We start from the raw sequence: 16,984 nt of genomic DNA, 5'->3' as shown, positions 1-16,984 counted from the left end.
AGTTCTGTCCACTCCTACATGAGGCTCTGTTCACTTCATGGAACATCTGCCGCCCCCCTTTTTAAAACCCTGACCATCCCTTTCCCTAAAACCATTTAAGGCCACTTAAGGGGGGAAAAAGAAGTAATTATAATAATAGGTCATATGTAGGGAGAAGCTCTTTTTATACCTCCAGAATCTCTTTCTGTACATCTTTATGAGCCTTATCTCATTTAATCCTTCTGCAGATAAGAAAATTAAGGTTTAAAGAAATTAAGTAATTTACATAAACTCACACAACTCCTAAGTAGTAGAACCTGGATTGAAACTAGTATTTTTGACTAGTTTATTAAGAAAAACAGCATTAAATGAAGTAAAGGGAAAGACGAGAGTGAGAGAGAAAGTAAGGAATGAGATTAATACAAAGACTATTATCATTATAATCCTTATGCTTGTTATAAATGGGTCAGAAATTTGGTGCCAAGCTTTCTCATATTTAATTACAAGATTTTAAATTACATGACACTCAAAAAAGCAAGAAAACGTGACCCATCATTAAGAGAGGACACCATCAATAAAACCAAACTCAGAGATGGCTCAGATGTAGGAATTACCATACAGCAAATTTTAAATGCTGAGATAAATGTATTAAAAGGTTTGTTGGGGACTTCCCTGGTGGTCCAGTGGCTAAGACTCCGTGCTCCCAATGCAGGGGACCTGGGTTCGATCCCTGGTCAGGAAACTAGATCCCACGTGCATGCCGCAACTAAGGAACCTGCGTGCCGCAATTAAGGAGCCTGCATGCTGCAACTAAGGAGCCCACGTGCTGCAACTAAGGAGCCCGTGAGCCGCAACTTAGGAACCTGCCTGCCACAACTAAGACCCCATGCAGCCAAATTAATTAATTAATTTTTTTTAAAAAAAGCTTTGATGAAAAAGGTGGACAACATATGTGAATAGATGGGGGATTTCAGCAGAGAGATGGGAACTTTTTTTAAAAGCCAAATGAAAAAATGCTAGACCTGAGAAGTACAGTATCAGAAATTAACTCTTTCAGTGGGCTTATCAGCAGACTATACACAGCAGAGGAAAATAATCAGTGAACTTTAAGGACTTATCAATAGAAATGATTGAAATTAGAGAAAAAAGAACAAGATAAAAAAGAGCATATGAGATCTCTGGAACAATATCAAGCAGCCTAATTTATGTGTAATTAGAATCTCAGAGGAGAGACTGGCCAGAAGAAATATTTGTGAAAAGATAATGGCTAAGAATTTTCTAAAATTAATGAATAACATCAACCTACAGATCCTCGGAGCTCAGTGAAGGCCAAGCAGGATAAATATTGAGAAAAACACACTTAAGATACATCATAGCTGAACTGCCAAAAACAAAAGATAAGGAAAATAATCTTGAAAGCAGCCAGAGAAAATTTTATTACATTCAGGGGAGTAACAGTATGAAAGACCACCAACACCCCATCAGAAATAATGGAGACCATAAAAGGGTCTGCAGGAGCCAGAGTGTGTAGGGCCTCTAAATAGGCCACAATAGGGATTCTGGATTTTATTCTGAGTATGATGGGTAGCTTTGAGCAGGGGAATGACATGACCTATTTTACATTTGAAATCATCAAGAGAAATTCCAGGAAATGTCTGACTTAAAGTTCTGTGCTTAGTAGATAGAGGAGATAAGACTCAACCCCTGGACTTCTGGTACCTTCTAAGACCATCTGTCATTGAATGATGCCAAGCCACCTGTCAGGTGGGACCGTGCAGAGGTTAACTGATATCAGAGAGCAGTTCCCTGTAGAAGTCGTACTCTGAGTTAGAACGCTGAGCAATACTAGACACAGGAGATCCCACAGGAAGGGAGGTGAAGAGGAGAAAACGGAGGAAAAGATGGGGGATAGGGAAGGTTTCCAAGGTCAGCAGGGACTGCATACCTACAGGCGTCCTTCCTATGGCCATATGAGTAACAGTCCTTTGTCCACCAGCAAGATGGCCAAGCACATTCCCCCCTGCTTCTCCGTAACTGACCCCACTTGGGATTCTCAGTGACTGGTGTGGTTTCAACATTCCCTTTCATTCATCCCCCAAAAGACCTTGACTTGTTCCTGAAGGACTGTTCTGCAGAAAACTGTCATGCGCGCGCGCGCGCCACACACACACACACACACACACACACACACACACACACACACACACACACACACACACACACACACACACACACACACACACAATCTGTGCAGCAGATCCGACATCAGAGGCTAGCCAGTGCCCAGTATTCCTAAAGCCGGGGCTCTGGGGAGCTTTCCCACACAGAGGGCCCTGCTTCTGTACACAGCAGGGTGGCTAGTGGAACTCACGGGCAGAGGTGGCTTAAGAATACAATTTCTTTTTTTTTTTTTTTTTTTTGCTTTTCCTTTATAGGAAAATTGGCTCCTTATCTTTTAAAACAGTGAACTGGCCACAAAGCAGTTAATGAGTCACATCCCCTTTGGTTAAACTGGGTTTGGTTGGTAGGAGGACACAGGAAGAGCCATTTTTCTGTGTTTATTGCATAAGCCCTTTGAATTAATGCACTTTCATTTCTAATGGATACCCTTTAGAATATGTTGTAGGAATGACCCTTGAGTATTCAGTATGCTTCCCACCATATAACTGGATCTGTCGGTCATGTGACAGATGGCCCACCGATGTTTATTTACCTCACTCTAGAAATCCTACTTATCCCCTTATAAATGAGCCCAATATGGAAGTCCTCTATTGTACATTTTTTGTTGTTGTTCTTATTCCTTCATATCTTTTCCCACAAACATGGGAAGAGACATATCTCTAGACAGTTAGAGAAAGCTTCTGGAATCACTCACAAGGTGATTAAATAAATATTCTTTAAAAGAAAAAGTCTACATTTGGTGTAAAGGACTGTGTTTGGGTTAGAGAAGGCACAGCAAGTGCAAAAGCTTGAGATGAGAAGACGCAAGCTTGGAAGACGTAAGTCAGTTAAAGCATTTTGAGCTCTTCTGAGATAAACTATCTAGGAACAAAAGGACCTCAGCTCATGCAGAATAGTCCTACCCTGATATTACAGTACTTATGGCTCAGCCTCTTTTGGCTCTCTCTGGATGGATGTGGGCAGGGATGGCTGAGGTACAGCCTGTGTGATGTGTCATCTAACTGTGCATTCGAAGACATGTTATGAAATTACTAATCATGGTTGAAGAAGATTTCAAATGTAATGTGTGGATCAACACACACAGAAAACGGGAGAAGCTGCCTTGAGGACAGCTACTTGGCTGCCCCCAGAAGGGTGTCTTCTCTGTCAATTGTCCCATTTTCAGCAGGCCTCAACTCACAGATGTTTTGTCCAGGTCTCCACCCTGTAGATTTGAGATAGGCTGAGTGTAGACTTAAGAGGGAGGTGGTGAATGTGCTGATAAGTGCTACTGGGCTTTCTGGAGCTGTAACAAACTGGATTGCTGGCCATTTTCTCCCAAGTGAAATTTCCATTTCAGATTAATAATGCCAGCCGGCTGCTCCTGAAGACGCAGGCCTCATAGTGTCGGCACAGGCACTGCAGAGCTCCAACCCGCATTTCTTCCCCTTCCATCAGGTGTCACAGTATTGATCAGATTGCCTCCCCTACCCCAGGGAAGCACCTTCTATGTTGCTTGCTACCCTCAAGTAAAGCCTAGGCTCCTTAGAGTAGAAATCACAAGTCTTTTGTGGAAATCCAGTGAACCTCTTCCTAGCCTGTCTCACCAGCTTCCATGATCCTAGTTCTGTCCTCCTGCTGTCCTTCTTTCATGTCTAATCTCCCACTAATGCTCCCCACTGGAACATCTTCTGCATCTTGGCCCTCCTCAGTCTTGGCTTGCTGGAGTCATAGCTGACCTTAAAAGCCCAGCATGAGCAGAAGTTGGCTTTGACCTTCTAGCTTCCTGGGACCCTCTAGCTGAACTCTCTGGGACACTTCATCACTCTGTTTTTGCACCATGAGTTCTTTGGGAACGTGCTCACCTACTAATGCAAAACAACGCTTTTGTCACTGTCATGGGTCCTGAAACCACTCATCATGTGCCTTTCTAAGGTCAGGGAGCATGCATTCATTCACCAGATGTTTGCTGGTTCCAACGTGTGCCGCCCCACTCAGCACCGGGATGCAGGTGACCCAGCAGCCATGGACCCTGCCCCATGGAGCTTACCTTCTAACCTTTTGTTGAGTGCCTACTGTATGTTAGACACCGAACTAAGCCCTCTTTTTCCCCCTGTAATCTTTACCACACGTTCCAAGAAATGGGTTTTTCTTATCACCATTTTACACATGAAGGATCTGGGGCTCAGAGATGGTAGGTAATTTGCTCAGGGTCCCACAGCTGATAAGGAGCATAATGAGGTTGTGAAGCCAGGTGTGCTGACTTCCAAGTTCATAGTCTTAGCCCCTCCCAAGGATCCCTGCAGGTGTTGGCACCTGAGTGTGAGTGACTCAGTGGAGGACTGGGTAAGTGTTGCGTGTCCTGTGTCTTCCTCTTTCATGATACCATGTTCTGTTTCTGCAGATTGAGCCGTACATGCCATATGAATTCACATGCGAGGGGATGCTACAGAGAATCAACGCTTTCATCGAAAAACAAGTAAGGCTCTTCAGAAGTCCGTCTGTCCTTGCTGTGTCCTACCTCCTGCTACGCCAGAGGACTCTCATGAACGGTTAAGAGTTTACCATGTTTCTGTGCTTATTTTCCTCATTTGGAGGACTCTACAAGCTACAGAATGGCTTCTTGAAATTCTAAATTATGAACTGTCAAGGTCACCCCAGGGAGTCAGTCTGTCCTTAGGGTAAAAATGTTCTTTATGATGGTGGAAGGTCAGATGGAAACTTAAGGGAGAGACTGGATGGTTGAGATGAAAACATCCTTCACCGTCAGACCTGTGCCCTGCCTGGGTTCTAGGGACCTTACAAAGACTTGGGTGGGGAGGGAACAGAGAGATGGTTCCATATCTGTTTGGTAATTCCAAATATGTTCGGACTCTTCAGTGGTTTTCAAACGTTTTTAAAAATAGGACCCGTTTTCAAATGAAACTTCACGTGAAATCCAAGTATATGAAACAGATAAAAGCAGAAGTTCACTTCCAAAGCAGAGGAGGGTTCCAAGGGTCCCACCCCGCCGAACAGAGTTGGGAAACTATGTCTTGTGCTCGTAGAAGTAAAGGTCAAAAGTGTCATTGCTGTCATTTTAAAACATTTTCATTCCGTAGGCTTCAAAAGCAACACAGAGCCAGAAATAGGCAGACTGAGCATCCCCCTGGGTAGGGGAGTATGAACTCCCTGACCAGATGCCAGAAATAAGGGGCTCCTCTTAAAAGACAAAGCAGAGCGTCTCGGGGCAGTCATGAGATCTTGACACAATAGGGGGTGAGGACTCTGAAGGCTGAAAGTAGAAATGGCATGTTGAAAGTGGAAGCAGGTGCAGACTGTAGACCAAGGCAGGTTTCAAAGGAAAGATTTGAGGCCACAGACCGTGGTGAGCCGCAGACAGCCCTGAGTGCAGCCGCTGCACGGGCCGAGCCAGAGGCAGAGGCTTCAGGGTGCCGGGTCTGATGTTCTGAATTTTTGTTAGTGGCAAGAAGGGGGTGCAGTGCAACCAGCCGCCTGGGTTCCAGCCCCTCCGCCAAGACTTTCTGGTTGTATGACTTGGATGTGTTAGTTTCCTCCCCTGCAAACTGAGGATAATAATAGAACCTCATGGGGCTGATGTGAGGATTAAATGAGCTAGTACATATGAAGTGCTTAGAACAGGGCTAACACGTACTGCTCAGTAAAGGCACACTAGTGATGTTACTATATTATACATTATTATATTCTTGTGTATTATTATATAACATAATATATGCTACCGTATTAGACTTTACCACAAGAGCTGAGCATTTGAATCACTATCTCAGTCACTCTTCACATGACACCCAACTTAAGAGTGACAGTATCATCATCCTAACTTGAGCAGCCCTTTACGTACAGACTTTATGCCAACACGTCCCAATGCATCATCTCATTTACCCTCACAGTAATCCTGGGAGGTGACAGTCATCACCCCGTTCTCTGGATAACGGGAACAGAGAGTCTTAGTCGCAGGGCTTAGTCATGGAATCAGGGTTTGACGCTGGTTTGGTCTGAGCCCAGGCCTGCGCCACCAGCGTTGCTGTGGCCCCGGGTGATGGCACTTATCCCAGAGCTATACTTCCCATCTTCTTTGATCTCAAGGAGCTGCTGGCCCTTCCTGAAGGTGCAGACAGGGCAGCTGTGGCCTCTGACAGTGAGATTTAACACATCACTGTGTAGTTAGCTTTAACTGCCCTCCGAGGAGGCCAGGATCCTACTAGGATCCCTGCAGCTGCTTACGGAACCCACTTCCGCCTTTCCTGTCTCCACTTCCTCTCAGGGAAAATGGTTGCTCACCACCAGGTGTAAAAAGACTTCTTAAATTTTATATTAGAGTATAGTTGATTTAGAATGTTGTGTACAACCTAAATCAATCAGGTGTACAGCAGAATGATTTCGTTTTACATGTACATATGTCCATTCTTTTTCAGATCCTTTTCCCATGTAGGTTATTATAGAATATTGAGTAGAGTTCCCTGTGCTATACAGTAGGTCCTTGTTGATTATCTATTTTATATATAGTAGTGTGTGTGTATTAATCCCAAACTCCTAATTTATCCCTTCCCGGACCGTTCCCCTTTAGTAACCGTAAGTTTGTTTCCTATGTCTGTGAATCTGTTTCTGTTTTGTAAATAAGTTTATTTGTATCATTTTTTTAGATTCCACATATAAGCGATATCATATGATACTTGAAAAGACTCTATCACATTTATTTGAAGACTGTCTTTCTTTCTTCCCTAAGATTCTTGAATCCCATCCAGTCCTTAGAAGTTCTCATGTGGCCTGTTCTCTGTGAATCTATTACTAGGTTTCCTTTCAAACAGGAAGATCCCGTTCCCTAAATAGACCTTGTCAAAAGCTCCGTGATTCGGGGCCACACCCAGCTTGTTCCCCTTGACATCCAAGTGCCTAGCCCTCTGCCTGGCACAGAGTAGGTGCACAAAAGCCGAAGACATGAATAAATGAATGAGAAGGGGAGTGAGAGTGTGTGCTTTTTTTCCCCTATGTGCCAAGAACCCGGAGGCTCATCTTGCCCTTTATGGAGAGCATGCTAGTAAAATTGTCTTCTGGAAAACATGCTCGTAAAACTGCCCTTTCACATTACCTCCTTGGTAGAGATTTTTTCCTGCAGAGCTCTGCGGTTCACAGAAATCCAGGGATTTCTTTTTTGCCTGCTGTTGTTTATTCATTCATCCGCTCTGAAAATATTTGTCAGCTGGAGGGGGCTGTAGACAGCGCTGGGAGTTGGGCAAGAAGAGGTGTCAAGGGATGAGGCCCTATATCCTCGGGTAGCTTCAAGGTCAAGTTCACAGGCGATGCCGCTGCCGTTGGTTACACCTGTCATAGTGACTACCCAGGTGCTTTGGGATCACGTAACTCAGATGCAGGGTGGGGATGGGGGAGGGGAGCGAGCGTCTGTCCGGAAGCAGTTTGCGGGAACTGAGTCCTAAAGGCAAAGTCGTGGTACAGACAGGTCGCGATGCAAAGGCCTGGGGGTGAAAAAGAGAAATGGTGGTGAATTATTGGAAGTTTGGCTGTGACTGAAGAGAGAGACGATGTGAGAGAAGAGGTTGGAGGAGGAGACACATCATGAAAAGGTGCTGTGGCTCAGCTGAAGAATTCAGAATTTGTTTCTGGGACAAGAGGCTAAAGAAAGGTTTTAACCCAGCAATAGGGCAGTGATGCTCTCAGATTGGTGTTTTAGAAAAGTCATTCTAGGAATCTTATGTTTGGGGCATTTCTTACTCAACATTCTCTCAGTGCTGCTAAATGAGCAATAGAGGGGCCTATTTTGAGTTTATCCCAGGCCTCTGGGGAGGGTTTTGTCAGAGCCATAATGTTCCCCCAAAGCAGAGGGAAATTAGGAAGCCAAGACCCCACTGGTTCACAGATTGGGTCTTCTGCCTCTAACGATTAGCCCCAGGCTCTAGTGTTTTAGAGCTTGGGGTGTTCATTATTTTTGCAGCCAAAAGAATATCTTCAAAGAGCAATGAGGGGAGAGAGCGGTGTTCCTGGTATGAACAGGAAAGCCTCAAGCTCCGAAGGGGTGGTGGGAGCATACGCTTCTCATCTCTTAAACTGTAGGAGCACCACAGCCCTAATTAGGCTGATCTCTGCCTTCAGAGTCCTCCATGCGATCTGCTAGGGGAATAAGGAAACTTTTATCCCAGAACCCTTTCAAGGTTGTCCATCAAGCTCACCCCAGGCAACAGGAGCCAGAGGAAGCCAATTGACAGCAGTTGAGAAAGCCCCAGGTTTCAACATATACTCTGTACAGAGTGGTTGACAGCAGGTTGACCTACCCTACCAGCCCAGGCAGCACCAATGGGAACAAATCCTGGCTTTAGGAAAACCACTTGCATCTTCCCTTAATGCCCCCTCTCCCTTTACTGTGCTAAAAATGTTGATTTGGATTGCACATTCTTTTTTTTTTTTAATAAATTTATTTATTTATTTATTTATGGCTGCACTGGGTCTTTGTTGCTGTGCACGGGCTTTCTCTAGTTGCGGCAAGAGGGGGCTACTCTTCGTTGTGGTGTGTGGACTTCTCATTGCAGTGGCTTCTCTTGTTGTGGAGCACGGGCTCTAGGCGCACAGGCTTCAGTAGTTGTGGCACCTGGCTCAGTAGTTGTGGCTCGCGGGCTCTAGAGCACAGGCTCAGTAGTTGTGGCGCACAGGCTTAGTTACTCTGAGGCAAGTGGGATCTTCCCGGACCAGGGCTCGAATCTGTGTCCCCTGCGTTGGCAGGTGGATTCTTAACCACTGCGCCACCAGGGAAGCCTTGCACGCTGTTTTATATCAGCTCTCCAAAAGAGGCACTCTCTCCAGCAGCGGGAGTGTGTGCCAAGAAGAAAAATCCTTGTAATCTAAGATCAAGAGCACTATTCTTCCCTAACCTGAGTGTGTCCAGGCCTGTCACGGTTCTCCTTGTGCATTTCTTGGGAAAGACTCAGGTCTTTGCCTCAGGCTAGAGGGTAGAGCAAGTTCTTGGCGATGTTGAGATTGCTTTCTGAAAACCGTGCACGTGCTCTTCAGCCCTACTTTCTACTTTCTGTAACGACCCTGCAAATACTCTACAAGATGACTGTGCTCATATTATCTTGCAAGGAGCTGTGTCATTTATGTGAAAAGCACTCTGGAGACACGGAGGGGAGAAAAGAGTTAGCTCCAAGAGCCGCAGTGGAATCAGCTTCAGCGCCTGGGAAATCCAGCTCATTGGGGCCCATCCTGAACTCCGTGGGGCATGTTCAAGCCTGGCAGTGAAGCTGGTTGGCAGGGTAGGGGGGATGGTGGAGGTGCCAGCTTGCAGGGGAAGAGGAAAAGGCATAGAAACAGGGAGAAAGTTGGCAGTCACTTAGGAATGTTTCCTCTTTTGAAAACTCAGTGGTTGCTGTTTGCCCAGCCATTGCTGAACCCAGAGGGGCTGGGTAGGTAATGATTTCATTGCTGGGCCCTGCAGTTTGACAGCCAGTTTCACATCCTGGCTCCGCCCCACTGTCTCGGTGACCTCCGTCAAGTTTCTAATCTCTCTGTGCTGTTTCCTCTTCTGTGCAATGGGGATAATACTACCTACCCCATAGGGCTGGTGGAGGAATCAGTAGATGAATACATGTTTAAGACAAAGAACAGTGCTTGGCACAGAGTAGGTCCTCTGAAAGCCTTAACTACTTGCTGCTGCAGGAGCCCAGAAACCAGTTGAGGTGTAGTTTTTTAAACAGCTTCATTGAGGTGTAATTTACAGACCCTAAAATTCACTCCACGTAAGGGTACAATTCAATGATTTTTTTTTTTAGTAAATTGATAGACTTGAGCAATTACCACCACAATCTAGTTTTATAACATTTCCATCACCCTGAAAAGCTCTTTTGTGCCTATATGCAGTCAGTCTTGGCTTGCTCCCCCAGCCCCAGGAAAACACTGATCTGTGTTCTGTCTCTGTAGATTTTCCCTTCCTGGAGATTTCTCAGCTTAATGTTTGTGAGGTTCATGCACGTTGTAGCATGTGTCGGTACTTCATTCTTTTTTCACTGCTGAATAGTATTCCATTGTATGGATAGACCACAGTTTGTTGATCCATTCTCCAGTTGGGTCATTTCCTCCTTTTAGCTGTCGTGAAAAGTGGAGTGTTATCTTGAACATTCGCATGCGTGTGGACGTTTGTTTTTGTTTCTCCCGATAGACTCCCAGTCGTAGAAGAATTTGAAATGTGGGAGGTTTATGTCTAACTCTTTCCAGAGTGAGCTGGTTGGCTCGTTGATCTGCAGTGTAAAGATCATTGTAGAGATTAGTCACCACAACTCAGCTTCACAGCCACCCTCTCTGTTGCCCTTGTGGAAATGTAAATTCCCGCCCACTGCTGGGAATCAGCCCCAGGGGCCACCCGTGGACAGAGTTCACTCCTTTTGAGGCCAGCACAGGCTGAGAATGGCGGGGACCAGCAGGCAACTGAAACGTGTTTAATCCAGTCAGTCACAATGTATTGAACACTTTTTCTGTGCTTGGCCCTGGATTTCCCAGCTATAAGATAGCTAGCTGAACTTGGCCCAAACCCCAATGTCATGGCCTTGAACCTACACCACCACCCCCTTTTCTTTTCTTTTCTTTTTTTTTTTTTTGCAAATTCCTGACCTTACTTCCTTTAGATCCTGCCCCCAGACCTGTATCTGAGCCTGTCTTCTTGGTTCCAGACAATGTGCGTTTCTGCAGAAATCTACTTGCACCTGATATGTCATGGACGTAGTAACTCAAAGGTTTGGGCAGACCTCCACTCTGGGGGTGGGGGGTTTGTGGAAAAGATCCCATCACGTACCACCGAGAGGGAGGGACAAGCCAGCCCGCCCACCTGGTGCTTCTCTCCTAGGCAGCAGCCTGCCTCTTCCCCCTACCCAGTCTTCTCCAGCTCTTTTGGTATTTGATAAATAACGTTTTCTCCATGCTGCTACTTAGCCTTTGTTATAAAGGCAGCATCCTTACTTCTTTTTCACAGTACATTGTGTTCATTGGTTCCGAACATTACTTTTTCTCATAAATTTGTTGATTAATAAACCTTTCTTCTTATAGTTACTCTAGGAAAATTTCATAGTCAAGCAAATTTAGGGAAATTTGGTGACTGGTTGAAATAATTGTTAGAGAGGAATGCAGATGTTCTGTGTTGTAAGTGGGCTTGTTAACCAGATTGGAAATTACTATTTATGTCTCTTCGGGTTGTATAAAGCTTCTGGGTTAGAATATTATTCTTTTCTACTTCTACTATCAAAGCCCCACGATGCCAGAACCATTCAGTGCAGTGAAACAGTTCTTTATTGAGCACCAGTTATCTGCAAAGCACCATGTTTATGATAAGCCACTAACTCGTATTTAGCCTACAAAACCCAGCCCAGAAGTCCCTATTTCCTGGAAGCCTTCTCTGATTGCTACCCCTACCTTCCTTCCCTTCCCCAGAGTTAATTCTCTCTCTCCTCTCAGTAGCCTTTACATCCTGTTTGGACATCTGTTTTGTACTGTTCTGTAATTTTTTAAATGCCAGCCTCTCTTGCTAGATGGAGTCTTTGAACCCGGAGACTCTGTCTCATCCACGTTCGTATTTCCAGCACCCAGCATAGGCTTTAATGATCATTTGTCAAGTTTTGAATGGATGCATGAGAAAACCTTCAAAGCCACCCTATGACATGAGCATTTCATGGAGGTTCATTGGACAAAGATGTGGGTCTGGCCTGAGGCCGTTGCCTCTCTCCCCACTGTGGCGTGGCTTCCCGTCTCTCTGCTTCTGCTTCTTCTCCTGCCCTCCGTTCTCAGCTCAGTCACTCCTCTGCCCAGAACTCTCCAGTAGCTTCTATCTCACTCCAAGGAAAAGCGCCAAGGCTTTGCATGGGCTCCCAAAGCTCTGGGTACTCTGACCCCCGGGACCTCCCAGACCCCATCTCCTCCCATGTCCGGCCCCAGCATGCACACACTGCTCAAGCTGCTTGCAACTCCCTGCTCCTCCTGGAGCCTGCTAGAAGCTTCGTCGTCAGAGCCTCCGATCTTGGTTTGCCTCTGCCTATTATGTCCTTCCCACATACTTGCATGGCTCACGCCTTTACTTCCTCGGGTCTTTTCTCGAATGTCACCTTCTCAGTGATGACTTATCTGAATACCCTCTTCCCTAACAGTCCCGATTCCTTTTCCTCACTTCATTCTTATTTAGAGCAATTATCACCTTTAATATGTTACATATAATTGATTTACGTTGTTTCTCTGTCTCCCTCACTGAAAATAAGCTCTATAAAGGCAGGTGTTTTGTTTTTGGTTCCTTTTTTTTTTTTTTTTTTTTTTCACCAAGTCACCCCCAAGGCCTAGAAGGGCCAACCCATGGTGTTATAGTTATCAGGCATTTTTCTGAGCACTTTACACATTATAATTAATTTAATCCCCTCGACAGCTCTATGAGGTGGCAGTTGATGTATTCTTCCTTTCACAGTTGAGGAAACTGAGGCAAAGAACAATTCTGGAGCTAGCCAGGAGCACTCAGCTGCTAGATGGAGAGGCTGAGATTCAAACCATAGCAGTTCGAGCTCCAAACCCTTATGCTTTTCTGCGTCTTAGCAAGTATTTTATTGAATGGACAAATGAATGAGTGAGCGAGCAAACAAGGAGACAAGGCATGTCGGCATTGCCCTGACAGCCGGTGCTGAGGTTGAGTGAAACAGAGGACCTCCAGCTTTCCGCGAGCACCCAGCGGGGCTGGCACCTGGGGGTGAGAAGAGGCTTATGATGGGCTGCTGTGTCAGTTGTGCCCTTCAAGCAACTGGGCAAAGGGATGGCCCTTGTGGGCGATTGTCATATATAATCCAGGCAACTCAACTTTTCCCTCTGGACCCTGGCAGCAAATAATGGTCTACCTTGGAATATTGTCTTTAACATCTATAGGTGCCTTCTTAAGAGTCGCCTCTTTTTTTTTTTTATCTCACATGAGTTACATAAGGACAAGTGATAGTTTCTCCATTTTAGATGTGAAAGTGGACAGAGAGAGCTTGAGGGGCGTCTATAAAGTCTCCTAGCTGGGGGTCAGAATCATGACTCAGATCCCCACTCCCTCCTGCCTTACCTGGTGTCATACCGACTAAGGACACCTTCAGGCCTCCATCTGTTCAATTTTATCACCTTCAGGCTTTCCAGATGGTTCACCAAGCCTTAAGAAGGGCCTGCTGCTCTTTTCACCATTTCTTTTTTTTTTTTTAATTTATTTTATTGAAGTTTCGTTGATTTACATTGTTGTGTTAGTTTCTGGTGTACAGCAAAGTGATTCAGTTATACATACATATAATAGTCTGCATCTGCTAATCCCAAGCTCCCAATCCATCCTTCTTCTGCCCACCTCCCCCTTGGCAACCACCAGTCTATGTCTGTGAGTCTGTTTCTGTTTCATAGATAAGTTCATCTGTGTCATATTTTAGATTACACACATAAATGGTATCATATGGTTTTTGTCTTTGTCTGACTTACTTCACTTAGTATGAGAACCTCTAGGTCCATCCATATTGTTGCAAATGGCATTATTTCATTCTTTTTCGTGGCTGAGTAGTATTCCTATATCTGTATCCATATCTACCTATCTATCTACCAACCACAATTTCTTTATCCATTCATCTGTCGATGGACACTTGCTTCCATGTCTTGGCTATTGTAAATAGTGCCGCTGTGAACATTGGGGTGCATATATGTTTTTGAATTAGAGTTTTCTCCAGATATATGCCCAGGAATGGGATTGCTGGATCGTATGGCAACTCTAGTTTTTTGAATAACCTCCATACTGTTTTTCATAATGGCTGCACCAGTATACATTCTCACCAACATATTTTCACTACTTCTGATCCTACTGGCCCCTGAAACAGAGCACTGAGAGGATGCCAGACCAGCCCCCGGTGAGCCACGAGCAAGAGTGACCGGGGCCTAAGAGTTCATGTGTAATTGAGCTGAGCTCACCTGATGAAGGGAACCTCAGAGAGGGCGCCTGCAACAGTTTATTGAAATGAGCAGGTGGGGCAGATCTGCCCCGCAGCGTAGCTTTGAGGCACTTGCCCTCCTGCAGACCTCGCAGAGCCATCCTGCCCTGCTCAGGATGAGGCGGAGGGCTCCATCTACCCAGGGCTGCCCCTGCTTCTACAGATGCCAGTGCGGCAGCGCCTCCAAACCCCGATGCAGGGCGCAGGCAGCGCCTCTGCAGAGGGACAAGAGGAGGGCGATGAGCGTTAGGGGAGCCCCTGCTGTCTGCAGCCTTCAGCTCAGCTCCGTCACCCACAGTCTGTGAGCATCGCTCTCTACAGACAAGCCACGGAGGCAGGACCGGACCGAGCAGTATACCCAGAGCCCCGCCCTGGTGAGGCCAAGCCTCACATCTGGGTCTCAGACTTGAAGTGCCTTCCTTGGCCGCATCACCTCCTATTCTAACGTGGCAGAATCTTCCTACTCCTTCTGGTTTTACCCCTCGGACTACTTCACATGACCACACAAGGCTCACGATAAATAAGAAGCCAAGTTTCGTAAGAGTCTGCCAAACTCAACAGGTGTAGAGATGCTACCCTCGGTGCTAACTGCCTGTAGATGTCATGTAAGGAGAGACATTCTGCAGTGTTCTCACCAGGCTATAAAAGCCAGAGCTGGAGCCTTCAGCCATCATGGCTGTGCAATGATCTAGACTTCCCACACACAGTCACACAGTAGCCTTTGTGTCCACTGGATCTTGACTCTCTTTGTTATAATACTTAAAGGCTGTAGAGGTTTTCAGATTTCTCCTAAGGGGTTATAGGCAAAGTTGCTTGCAGTAGCCAGCCAGGAAAACTAACAAAAAAAACAAACAAGAAAAAAACACTTAACCTTTTCCAAATATCCGCGCACCCGCTCAGCTTTGATCAGCAATAACTATGTTGATCGTTGTGTGTTTTCCTACCAATTTGATGGACAGAGTACCAAAGGCCAGCCAGTACGTTTCCATGTGCTGCCAGGTTAGAGAGCAGTGGCCGCCAGTGAACACTCAGGGTTCCCACTCAGGGTGCCCCGGGTCTGCAGTCATGCTGTCACCCTTAGTAACGGTGTCTAGACCCAAGTTATTTCGCTGCCCGCGCCTTAGCAAGTCCGTGGCTTATGCTCAAGATCATCATGAATCTGAGGAGTCAGAGGACGTCTTCCTGCCCAGGGAGTGGCCTGCCTGTGGTCACGCCCAGGGCTGTGAGATAGGGAAGACTGCTTACTCTGTCACTTGCAGAAGAGTAAACTGGATCCTATTATCTTTAAATAATCCAGTGCGTTTCTATCATCTCTGAATTATTAGACCCTTCTGGAATCTTTTGTTTTCAGCTGATACAAATCCAGGCTCTAGGTTTCCCGACTACGTGCAGTGAAGGATTTGTTAGTTAACCTTTGAGCCTAACCACTCAGGTTCAAGCATGTGCATCCCTGCATCGCAGGATCGAGTGAGGTGGGGAACGATGGCGGGTCCTCCTTACTGGTGGGGTCTCAAGCACCGATTTGACGAGACTGGAGTAGAAGCCTACCTGCCGTTTACCTTCCTTAACGTGTAACAGCGTCACCTCCTTCAGAAAGGAGGTGGAGAGAGGCAGAAGCCATAGGAAATCATCAGTATCATTGTCTGCATTTTTCTAAGGAGGAAGCTGAGGTTTAAAAGAGAAAAATGCGAGCAGCCCAGAAGGGCCCCCCCCAGATGCAGCTCTGGTCTGCGTTCTGGGGCTGCACCCACCTCACTGCTCAGGGACCCAGCAGGGCCCGGCCCTCCTGCAATTCTCCACGTGACCGACGGGGGGTATGGAACCTTCCCCTGCCAGCACCGGTTCTGAAAGCCTGATGTGATTAATCAGCCCCTCATCCATGCAGAGGAGAGAAAGTAGGCAGGAGGAAAGAGAGAATATTCCAGAAGGACATACATTTAAAAGTAAATTTCCTGACCATTCCTGACCCTGGTACCCGTTTCCCCTCCTCAGTGGCACCAGAGATATTCTTGCAGGAACACAGGCGTGATTGTTTAGTCTATACGTATCAACACAAATGGAAACACACTATACACCAGCCTTCAACCTGTTTCTTTTCTTTCTCAGTATGTCCTGGGGATGTTTCCATGTCAGCACATTGGAACCTGTTGCATTTTTTGGTATTCTTTGTATCTAATCAGTTACCTGTTCAAATACAGCCTTTAGGTTGTTTCAAGTCTTTTGCTTCTCTTCTAACAATACTGCTGGGATTCCTGTGTCCTGTGTAGGTTTCTTTGCCCAATGTGTCCCATACGTCTGGGGTGAATTCCTACAAGTGGGATTCAGAGCCCAGGATCCGAACCCTAACCACTGGGTACCCCTGAGGGCTAGCCCCCCCCCCCCAAAAAGTTACACAAACATGGCTCTTCAGGGGTCCTGCCCTGACGTCATCTTCTGCAGGTTGGGCAGCCCAGGGATTCAGAAGAATTTTACTAGGGTTCCATCAACATCGTGCAAGCAGAGCAAGCTCTGGTTGCCAGTGGTGCATGAGTTCCCACCCTCAGGACCTATTCAGGGTCGCTCCGAGCACAGCTGAGATGAAAGCTGGGGTCCCAGGGCAGAGAGAGTTCCCACTCCTCACCTGCCCTTTCCCTGGTCCCACTTCGTCTTTCTCCTCAACACTCAGCTTCATAACTAGGCTGCCCGTTCACCATGCTGCACAGGTTACTTCCTGGTCCTCCCCGCCCGTGACTTCCTTGGATGTGTTAATTTCCTGCGCACCCTCTAGATCCTAGGAATGACCACCCAGCCCCATCCTGAGCATGCCCCCACCTTCCATGCCTCGGGGCACCCCTCCTTGCATAGGGTACCAGCTTACT

The 16,984-nt window shown here is 46.3% G+C and overlaps 1 protein-coding gene across 9 annotated transcripts in view; it reads left to right on the top strand.

Annotated features, from left to right (window-relative positions):
- Positions 1 to 16,984, top strand: part of MGAT5 (alpha-1,6-mannosylglycoprotein 6-beta-N-acetylglucosaminyltransferase) — a 368,150-nt gene that overhangs the window by 338,496 nt on the left and 12,670 nt on the right. For all 9 annotated transcript variants that reach the window (XM_082397885.1, XM_082397881.1, XM_082397884.1 and 6 more), the window contains one exon: positions 4,544 to 4,618. In XM_082397885.1, coding sequence (XP_082254011.1) covers positions 4,544 to 4,618 — 75 coding nt within the window. The remainder of the gene's footprint in view (positions 1 to 4,543; positions 4,619 to 16,984) is intronic.

The sequence above is a fragment of the Balaenoptera borealis genome, assembly GCF_965194805.1.
Source record: "Balaenoptera borealis genome assembly, chromosome: 6".
Lineage (NCBI taxonomy): Eukaryota > Metazoa > Chordata > Mammalia > Artiodactyla > Balaenopteridae > Balaenoptera > Balaenoptera borealis.
The sequence above is the reverse complement of the archived record's forward strand: the minus strand, read 5'-3'. Positions and strand labels throughout refer to the sequence as shown.